The sequence below is a fragment of the Mercenaria mercenaria genome, chromosome 14, assembly GCF_021730395.1.
Source record: "Mercenaria mercenaria strain notata chromosome 14, MADL_Memer_1, whole genome shotgun sequence".
Classification (NCBI taxonomy): domain Eukaryota; kingdom Metazoa; phylum Mollusca; class Bivalvia; order Venerida; family Veneridae; genus Mercenaria; species Mercenaria mercenaria.
Genome location: NC_069374.1, coordinates 10,177,047 through 10,188,101, shown reverse-complemented (window position 1 = coordinate 10,188,101; position 11,055 = coordinate 10,177,047). Strand labels below are relative to the sequence as shown.

At 35.2% G+C, this 11,055-nt stretch overlaps 1 protein-coding gene across 2 annotated transcripts; it reads right to left on the bottom strand.

Annotated features, from left to right (window-relative positions):
* Nucleotides 1-620: 620 nt before the first annotated feature.
* Nucleotides 621-10,728, bottom strand: LOC123526613 (uncharacterized protein CXorf38-like). Of its 2 annotated transcripts, none has more exons than XM_053522932.1 (5): nt 9,933-10,726; nt 9,278-9,436; nt 8,674-9,019; nt 8,290-8,370; nt 621-1,657 (listed from the first exon to the last, which is right to left on the bottom strand). In XM_053522932.1, the coding sequence occupies exons 1-5, from the start codon at nt 10,497-10,499 to the stop codon at nt 630-632; spliced, it is 2,181 nt and encodes a 726-aa protein (XP_053378907.1). In that variant the 5' UTR covers nt 10,500-10,726; the 3' UTR covers nt 621-629. The 2 variants fall into 2 exon arrangements, with proteins under 2 accessions (XP_053378907.1, XP_053378908.1); XM_053522933.1 differs by lacking the exon at nt 621-1,657 and adding an exon at nt 1,700-5,368 and having other exon boundaries at nt 9,933-10,728.
* Nucleotides 10,729-11,055: the final 327 nt, after the last annotated feature.

Sequence of the window (11,055 nt, the reverse complement as noted above, 5' to 3'; positions counted from 1 at the left end):
CGTGTCTAGTGTTATTGTGCTATCTATGATTATATCTTCGATATATAAAGGAGAAATATTTTCTCTATTATTGTTTATGGTTTCTTTCGCTGTATCTGTCAGCATGGACCGCCAGGATTTCATGATTTCCCAGTGTTCAAGCCATCTTGGTAAATACGCTCGGCCAGATATAGGGTAATTCCTGAAATACTCTATTTTCTCATCAGCGGACAAAGCGTCCATAAATATTTGAAAAATATGACAACATGCAATAGAATTTAGTCCCGCGAGAAATATAAAAACATTTGACATTTTCAGTATAGCTGGCAGTGTGTTACATTCTTTGCGAATGGTCTCTTGAATATCTTGATTGTCGTAGCGCAACTGTATATAAAGGGCTGCGAAATACTCTTGGATAGATTTGTGTTGAAATGAAAGAGTGCTACGTCTCTCTGAGACTGATCCATAGTCTTTAGTTTGTGATAAAAACCCTATTTCTAAACAAAATTTGAGAATATCCTCTGATATAATGCAAAGAACTTCAGACCTATCAAATACAAGATTACTTTCCGCTTTCTAAATAAACAATTTTTCAAATGCTAGTTTAGCAACGACGATTAATACATCGTAATGTGATTTACAAATAACACTCAACAGTAGGCAAGGCGGAATGTCGTTCGCCTTGGTGTTGAAGCTTTTTTTTCTAACTTTAACAGACCCCGGGATAGTGTAAGTGTTATTATATTGGTATATATTTCGCATGTCGTTCTTCCTATTGATTTTCCATCAAACCACAGGCAAATGATTTGCAACAAGATGTACGGAATATATCGCAAATTATCAAGCTTCAGAGTCGATGTCACACTTTCGAACTCTTCAACGGTCTTAGACTTGTTCGATAGAGTCTTTCTATTCAATACAGTAACAGCATTATTAATAAGCTCTTTTGATGAAGATTCATTCAGCTCATTGATTTCTACATGTCTATCAATTTGACTTGTGCCTAGTTTAACAACGTCAAATTTCCAAGGTCGTGTTGTCGTCATGACAGTGCATTTTTCTCGAGCAGGTATGTGTGGTATTGTGTGTACATCATGGCAACCTCTGTCACAGCTTGTAGAATGGGTCCATTCATCAAGACCATCTAGGAGAAGTAAACACGCCTTTTCATTTAAAATATTCTCTAAGTCAAGTCTTGAATACTGAGAATGCCTCTTCAGACAATTAAGAAGGTTGCTTGAAATTATATTTTCTAGATGGCATTCAGAGGTTTCTATATCTCGTAAAGAAACCATGAATAAAAACTCAAATGTTCGCATCGCATCTAAATCGTCTCGCTTAAACTTAACCTTCGTTTGTTTGATAGGGCTATGAGCTTGGCACCATACCATGCATACTTTTTTAGCAAAGGATGTTTTTCCAACTCCGGCTTTCGCTGTAACGTAAATGTGCTTGTACATTTTGCCACCGCCACGAAGGAACAGGTCACTGTATGAATGTATTGGCATCTTTGTAGGAAGTTGTTGACTTGATTTGAATTTGCTCTGCACGTCAACTGATGTCAATGTAGGCTGAACATAGAAGTCAGTCAGTGGCGAATCATGTTCTTCTACGAGAGGGGCGACAGGTATTGTACTGTAGCACTCTCTGTAGAAAGTGATCAGGTCTTCCTTCATACCTGTAAAGTATGATATAAATGTGTGGTAATATAAAATGTATAATTACATTAATTGGTATGATGTTGAAAACAGAGTTATAGTTCTTGCACTGTTCAATGTGTCGTATTGCTATCTACCGTCCTGAATAGCTACAGGAGGTTAGAGTATCCTGTAAGTTCCATTCAACATAATCTGATTTAATTAACGTTCCTGAAATTCAAACCGTCGGATCCGTTATTTACAAACGATTGCAATGAAAACATTACATGTTTTACCAAGAATCCTTGGTAAATCTGCGGCCGTCAAGTGTCACCTTAACTACAAAATTCGCAGGCTTTCTCATTTTGTCAAATCAAAATAAGCATAACTGTCATAGCACAAGGGGCTCCAATTCGTCACCCTCCGAAGTCAAGTCAATTCATGTAAATGTCATTATAATAGGACTGCATTATACAATTGCCGAACAATGCGTGTATCCTACTGGAATAGATTGTGTTGCTACAGAACCAAACATTTTAGATATAACAGTTAAATCTATGCTTTACAAATCTAAGGGCTATTTTACTGTCAAGTATGGATAGCAGGTGGGTTAGGTACGTGATATTTATTGCTCTACAATTAACGCCTTTTAAGTATAACAATTACGTTTTGAGCCACAGCTAACATAATTGTATAAAAAAGCGGACAAGGTTTGTTTTACGACTTTCAGTATAAACAATAGTAGACATATTGTAAACCCTGAGACCATCATAAAGATATTTGTTTTAAAAAGTAATGTTCGCTTATGTTTCTGCGTCTCAGTACATACGCTCTCGTCAGATCATTCAACATTTAATATACATGGGCAACACAATATTGGTTACAACTTGAAATAAATACAGACACATGACGGCCTAAGTTCAAAGAAAAACTGATGTTCGGCATTTGTCTTTGGTTTAGGTAGAAAAGGAACAGTTATATTGTGTATCGAATGCGTGTTGGGACATGCCAGTTGCCATTCGCCAATGGCTATTTGCTAAATGTTATTTGCCATTTGTTAATTGCAAATAAGTATTTGCTGTGCTGACTGCGAGTTGAGATATGCCACAGGTAAATGTTGTTTGCCAACTGCTCATTGCTATTAGCCAGTTTCCATTTGCCGATTGCTCAGTAACTGTTGCTAATTACCATATCCCGATGGCTTATTTGCTAAATGTTATTTGATGAGTGATCATTTGCTATTTGCCAATTGCTCTTTTGCCAACTGCTATTTGATCTTCTGCTAAATGCTATTTGCCGACTGCTTACTAGTGTTTGCCAGTTGCCGACTGCTATTTACTCATTAACCGTCATTTGCAAATTCTTAATTTGCTAATTTCTAATTTTTAGAGATTTGTTACGTTAATTTGTATCCTATTAATAAATTTGCAATTATGCAATTATTATTGCAACAGGAGTCTGTATGCTTGTGTATCAATAGCAGGTGGATAATGTTTGAAGGAGATGGATCTATGTACGGAAAGCTACTTAAGGAATGTTTAACCGCTACCCACCTAGCTTTGTGTATGACAATAATGATTAAGTTTGAGGAATAATGATATTCTTGGCAGAATCCGTTTTTTTTTTTTACTAAACTGGCTGAACCTATGTGAGCTCAACTATAGTTACAAAACACTATCATGACACTTCATGAGAATCTCTCACAAAAATTGTCCCCTCAATCCTGGAATTACAATATCTACTAATAACCCTTAAAGGTTCTCGTTTACGTTTGCACTTTAATATCTGATCATGTTTGTTCATACTGTTGGACAAATGTCATTTAAAAAGTAAAGACAAAACACTTAATTTAAAGAAAAAGATCCCCAGAAATGACAGCAAATTGGCAATCAAATATAGCCACTGACAACTGTCAAATAGCAATTGGCAAATTGCAGTTAGAAAATTAGCATTTGATATAAAGGAAAAGGCAAATTGCAGTAACCAAATGGGCATCTGAAAAATACGAAATGGCAAATGCCATTCAGCAAATGCACAATCGGCAAACGGCCATTGGTAAATGAGCAATTGGCAAATAGCAATTAGGAAATAAAACATTAACAAAAGAGCAATTGGCACACAGCAATTGACAAATGAGCAATTAGCAAACATCATTCAGAAATTGAGCAATCACAAAACATCCATAAGCAATAAACAGTTGAGTAAATGGCAAATACCAAATAGCAATTAGCAAATGGCACGTTTGAATTCGAAATCAGCAAGCTGTCATTAGGAACTGGCAAATGGAAATCAGCAAATGGCATTTAGCAAATGGCAATTTGCATGTCACAGTCAGCATTCAATATAGTTTGTGATGTGTGTGCTATAATTTGACATAATTCCATTCAATATTGTATTATCTTGTATTAGCCAGTTAATATACATTTAAGAAATAAGTTTTGGATTTCATTTTTTTCAGCTGAAGTGCTAGCTTTCTTTTTCCTTACTTTAAATATGATTTGATAAGGAACTGTAAAAATATTTTGAAGCCCGCCCGCTTAGCTCAGTAGGTAGAGCGTCGGTCTACGGATCGCGGGGTCGTGAGTTCGATCCTCGGGCGGGGCGTATGTTCTCCGTGACTATTTGATAAACGACATTGTGTCTGAAATCATTAGTCCTCCACCTCTGATTCATGTGGGGAAGTTGGCAGTTACTTGCGGAGAACAGGTTTGTACTGGTACAGAATCCAGGAACACTGGTTAGGTTAACTGCCCGCCGTTACATGACTGAAATACTGTTGAAAAACGGCGTTAAACCCAAAACAAACAAACAAAACAAAATATTTTGTATAACATAAATCACAATTTATCATACATACATATAGCTTAACTTGTGGATAAAAGCGAAGACATTCTGTTTTCGTTTAGTTTGGGTCGCTTAACACAGAACAGTTCTACTGAAGGAAGCTTCATGGCTCACTAAAATCTCCTCACGTCTATCCACACCCTGGATCCAAGCTAGGGTGTGTATCCCCCGTAACCCGCACCCTCCTCCCACCACCACACACACACTGTCCGCGGTAGGTTAAAAAGCGACCTATATTTACCGCAGTTTTGACATAAAAGTGTACCAGAGACCACCTTTTTGCACTAATTTTCTAAAACTTTCCTGACTCCCTCCTATACCTTCCCTATAGGTTTAACAGCAATGGCCGTTCTGTTAAAATGATGTTCGCAATGATGTTGTAATTGGCATAAACAAATTTATGTTCTCTGAAATATCTGTTAAAATCTGTCTTAATGTCTGCCACCAGGTTCGTGTTCTATTAAATTCCTGGTAAAATTTCTTTCAATGCCTGTCACGCAATTTTGCTTCTGAAATCTCCAGTTGAAAAATTCCTACCTACCTACCCACTCTATAAATTCAGGGTCGAGCACTACAAAAAAAAACAAACAACAAAACTGATGCCACCATTTATACATGTTCCAAGCGTCTGACAGCATCGCGTCTGGTGCATACTTGGATGATTTCTACTACAGTGGCATTCAATGTTACCAAACTTTTGATTAATTTTAAAATGTACGAACTTGTAAACAAATTTATGTTCTCTGAAATGTTTGTTAAAATCTGTCTTGATATCTGCCATCAGGTTCGTGTTCTATTAAATTCCTGGTAAAATTTCATTCAATGCCTGTCACGCAATTTTGCTTCTGAAATATCCAGTTGAAAAATTCCTACCTACCCTATCCACTCTATAAATTCAGGGTCGAGCACTACAATAAAACAACAATTTTCAATGATAGCTTGATGACAAATGTGTAATTTTCCTTATTCCTTTTGCGGTATATTTAAAACATCCATTTTAGATCACATAATTAAACGTGAAAGGCCTGCGTTCTTTATTTCAAAATAATGTCAGTTGTACCGTATTGTAAAGGGATTCTTCCAGTATAGTAAATGCGAAAAGTATTTTCATAGACACAATCCTAGTGCTTATCGTAATTCCATTTTCGGCTTATCTTAACGTCAATTTAAAATAACTTCGGTTTGCGAAAAGGGTTGCAGTATTTCTTTATTTTTAATGACTGTCAATATTTCTAAAATTTTGTTTGACAACATTTAATCCGTCCCTGTATTGTACTAATGTCCAGAGGTAGTATTTCCGGGTATATGTGTACTTATTTATTAAGTTTCAAGTATACAATTCTTACCAGATTATTTTACTAGATCAGTAGTTTGGATTTTATAAACTTTATTATTCCATCAATACCACGTTTTTGTTGGAAGTGCGAAGGAAAAGGTTGCTAATGTTTACCTTCACCAGCATCTCCAGCAGTGAAGAGAGCCAATGGAATTGTCATTTGAATAAAACCATTATCATTAGATGTTAATTAGAAAGAAAAAATAAATTTAAGTTCTTATATTTCGTTCCTTTGTTACAAAAAAAAAATTCTATTCTTACCCTAACTATATTATAAAAATGCCGACGTAATGTCGACAAATATTAAAAAAGAAAAACAATACATAACTCCGGATGGACATACATCTGGATAGGCCAGAACGGCCGATTACTTAAAATTAATGTAAATAATTACATTTTTTAGAATAGTCGATTTATTTGTGTCTATTCAGGAAAGGTTATTACTAGCACAGCAATAAACATGGCCCCTATATGTAACATTAGGAGGCAGTAAACAGTTTTCAGCTGTTAGTATCGAACTGGCTAGATTTTGAAAGTTTTGTAGGCGACTCTAGGTCGAGAAGCTCTGAACACTGTTCATTGCCTCCTTAAGAGCAAACCTTGAAAATTTGTAAGTTCTTCCATGTGCATTTGTTTGATGTCTGAGGGGTTTAACAGTATGATTTGTGAAGGAAAATAACCTAAAAAGTTAATTTTGAAACAAAATGAGAGTTTTTAAGAGCAATAAGTAAGGGGAGATTACCGCATTTCAGACATTACAGTCAGTTTTACACTTTACAGTGTTTTTCGAGCCGATATAATGTAAGATATGTCTGTTGTGACGCCATTTTGCTTAGACAGATGCTCACTGTGACATTAAAGTCGTCAAATAAGGCATCTAAATGCAAATGCATTGAATTCTATTTATTCAGAAAGCCTTCTAACAGCAAAATAGCGGCTCGGACTGTGGAACAGACTTCAGTGGTACTTTCGGCTGTATGTCTTCTGAATCAGTATTTCATTGTGTGTTTCAGTTTAGAATTCATGTATATATTGCATATAACATGGACACCAGTCACAGCGCACAAAGTTTAGAAAATAAGACATTTTTTCTCTGAAATAGATAGGTTTTTAAAGATTTGTCTGAAAAAAATAGCGTTTTTCTCATATTTCGTCACTCGCGAAAAGTGACCATTATCAAATTGAGGTCTTAACATGGACTCGTGGTCTGATGCAGTCAGTTCTATGAGTTGAAAGTCATTTGCATCATAGCTAAACATCAGAGTGAAGATAATTATCTTCAAATAGACACCATTTAGTGTCTTTGGACAGACAAAATAGCATGTAGGGGTATTGTGTGAAACGTTTAGACGGTGACATATGATGCTCATGCATGTGCTTATAGCTTCCTTGAGCAGGTCCAGCACAGTGCCAGTGACTTAAAATTGCCATAAAATTCAGCTAGCTGAACATATCTAGATACTAAGAACAGGGTCGAGATCTCATTTTTATAAGTAAGGGGCTTTAAAGACTAGTGAATTTCAGTTTACGTTCCAGGTAGAATTTTTGCATACATGATCTATTCCAGTTGTCAAAATTTTCAACAGCATATGTTGGATATGTAATGAAGTTGGTTTTCTTTTGGTCTGAATTTATTAAACTACAAAATAAACAGCAAATGTCATACTACATGTATTGGGATCATTTTTGTCTCTCTTAAGGAGTCAGTAAACAGTTTTCAGCTGTTAGTGTCGAATTGGCCACATTTACAAATAAGGGACAATTTACGGATTAAAGTGCATATTTGAACTTTGAAATAATAATAATTGTTAGAACTGAAGTTTCAGTGGCTAGAATTGAGTTTCACTTTTTAAAGAAAATTAGTTGAGTAGCCCTGATGTTGAAATTATCACCTAATGACTTGCAAATGCGAATACATGTCTCCGTTGAGCTAGGTTAAAGTGGAGTTCTCATTTTAGCAGAGGCCTCAGGAAAACCGGAATAGTAAAAAAAACGGTATGGATGACAGATAATTGAGCTTATTTTCAGATTTTACAGTGATACCGGAGTATGAAACCGTATAGCAATTGGGGCTATCATTTACAGGGAATTTCCTGCAGCGATTTAAAAATTGGCAAATTTAGCTTTTTTCGTCATCAGTTTCCGAGACCTGGAGGGCACAAAATTCAGATCTTGTAAACAGAAAACTAGATATTAGAGATGTATTGCAGATGGTTTGTTACGCTAAACATTCAGTCATGTTAATGTTGCAATATCTTTATTTCAGATGTGTGGTTACAGACTTCTGTGTATGGTTTTAAAAGTTGCGTAGGCGACTCTAGGCCGAGAAGCTCTGAAAACTGTTTACTGCCTCCTTAGCGTAAACTAGACCTAATTCTGTAGTAAAATTGAATATACTCTATGAATGAAAATTATAAAAATGACAATAAGATACGCAGCGACTTTGCTGGAAAATTTGCTCGACAACTGCAGTTCGTTAGAAATGTTATTTACCTTTGTGTAAACCTCTTTTTCTTAAGTAGCCAATTCCTGATTGTACGATACTAGACGGCCAAGACCTTTGTTGTTGTCTATCTAAAATAAGAACCACATCCTTAAATTAATACACATATTAAAACATTTTAAGCACGATTCCTGACTCGCATAGAAAGAGTACCCAAACTTTAAACCCAGACTTTACCGTTTACTACAAATGGATTAATATATTCTACAACTTGCCTTCGTTTTGTAATAGGATGCATTGAATATATACTCAATCTTAGACTTTTTCTAGTTACGTCTTCAACATATTTTCAAATGACTAAGGCTGAGGCTGGATCGATAGACAACAGTATCTCATTTTTCGGACGACAATTGCCGACAAAATTTAAATGTTACCTCTGTCTTCCTGCATTTTCTTATGAAGCAGAGCTCTTTCAGCCGAACCTTCAAGTTCAAGTTTCCCTCTCTTTACCACCATTCTGATGTCATGTATAGCAGATAATTTCTCTGCTATGATTTGATTCAGACTTTCAGCTGTTACTGTTTGCACGTTGGCGATTGAAGACTTAACGTCTTTTAAGAGCTGGAGAGATTCACATTCTATTTCTTTCACAGCTTTGTTCTTTTCTTCACTTATGGCTTGTAAAGCAATATCGCCTTGTGATTTAGCACTCTCTCTTATTGCTTCATCTAAAACAGTCGTTATATCTTCCGTTGTTATTGTTAGGGTATTTGCTTCCAGCTGCAATATCCAAATGAAACATATTAAACGGACTGTTGTCTTATTAACGTTTGCTTACTAATTAAAGGAACTAAACCATTCGCTTATTATGTATAAAATATTACATGTTACAAATGCTATAGTCAAAATTTAGTAGTTTTTATAGCGATTTATAAAATTGTTGTGTTTTTCAACTCCATTTATTACGAAATTCCGCTATGTTTTTATACAATAATCAAAACATGTTGGATTGATGAGCTGTTTTAATGCTTATTTTACCTGATTTAATTGATCCACAGCATCCTGTGCCTTTTGATCAATGGCTAAGTATTTTTGATCCGACAACAGTTTTATCAAAATATCAATGTATCGTTTCAGCTCTAAGTCTGAGAGAGTGAAATCTGCTGAATGTCGAATCTTGCGACCTACATCACGTGCCTGAAATAAAGTCAATGAAATATAGAGTAAAATGTACTGTCAGATGCACTATAGTTCAATGCGTCATTAATATCACTCTTGTCGAAGTATATACTGTATTAAATCGAACACGGGCCGCGATGGCAATTAAAACTTTCAAGTCATTTTACCAGTATACAACGGAGGGATATATATCTGTTGACCGTTAAATATAGATATTTATAATCAAAGGAGTTTACCTTTAGTCCTAAATTAGTAAAAAAAAAACTACTTCTCAAGTGTTTCATAACATAATGTCTGTCCGAAATTAAGTGTCAAAGCTTTCTTAAGAAATATAGCATTAATTTCCTAATACCGAAAACATTTTCTCTCCTTTGGTGACGTGGGGTCCGGAAGTCATTGCATTTAAGCCAAGATGACTGACTACCTTGCAAGATTTGTTTGACACATGATTATTTGCATCTTTGCATCAAGTTTGCATGTGTAAAGTTCACAAATCTCCTATTACAATTCTTACCTCAAAACAGACATTATTAGGCTGATTAAGCTGAGCCGCCATTTTATTTTGGAAACGCTTGTTGTTGATGATGACAGCCAATGTGCCATTGAAATCAGTATCTGCAAGTCTGGTTACACCTGAATAACCATCTGGAGGCATGTAGCATTTTGCGATTTCAAAGGCATCATTACTCCATCTCCTGGCATCCGTGTTCTTCCAAGATGGTTCATTATATCTGTGTTCGCGGCGAATACAGTCCCGGATATCTTTGCACAGGTTGTTTGGACATGGCTGATTAGGCCGTTTATCTGGTTGACCTGGATCATGTTGCTTACATTTACCCCCAGGACGACAGAAGTTTTTTGTCGGGCATGTTAGAACATTTTCTGTAGTACATGAGTTACAAACGGTTCCTGCAGGCAAAGCTTTCTTTTGGAATACTGATGCTAATATATTCTTTTGAAACTGTGTAATTTCGTCATTGACAAAGTCGTCCAATCCTTGTTTTGCAAAAAGTAGTGCAAGAGCGCCTTTAAGCCAGTTAACGAACTCCTTATCCTGAGTTACTGGTAGTGATGACGCCATTATAAATGTCAATCAACTGACTTTCCTAATATTTTGTGTTTCATAAGTACACAAGTAATACCTAAAATAGTAAAAATGTAAGGTCAAACATATGTCTAGTATTAAGATTAACACACTTTATAAAATTTTATTCTTCTAAAACATAAAAAATGATTTTTTTTAAATAGATTTAGAAAGCATACTAACCTATACAATTTGGAGACAGTTGAAAACATTGGGGAAGAAAAACATAGCTATAAAGAATGGCCTTTATCTAAAGTCGTTAAATTAAGGCTGTGTTGTTGTTGTTGTTTTTTTTTTTTTTTTTTTGTTTTTTTTGTTGTTGTTTTTTTCAAAATAATTCTTTTACTTCTTTCTTGGCTTAGTGTTTAGTTTTTCACATATTTTCACAGTCTAATTCAATTTCTATTTTAACTGATCAAATTATTGTAAGTTTGTAAATAAAGATATATCTTTTTAAATTTCTGTATTAAAGTTTTCAGGTTTTTGAATTTTTCTTTCATATAAATCCATTAGGCTAAGAAGCCATTGAGACATACATATACCAAATCTTATG

Coding starts and splice junctions, on each gene's coding strand:
- LOC123526613 (XM_053522932.1), bottom strand. CDS start 10,499: ATGGCGTCATCACTACCAGTAACTCAGGATAAGGAGTTCGTTAACTGG. Junction 9,020..9,277: donor CTGTGGATCAATTAAATCAG/GTAAAATAAGCA, acceptor TGGATATTGCAG/CTGGAAGCAAATACCCTAAC. Junction 1,658..8,289: donor AAAAAGAGGTTTACACAAAG/GTAAATAACATT, acceptor CATACTTTACAG/GTATGAAGGAAGACCTGATC.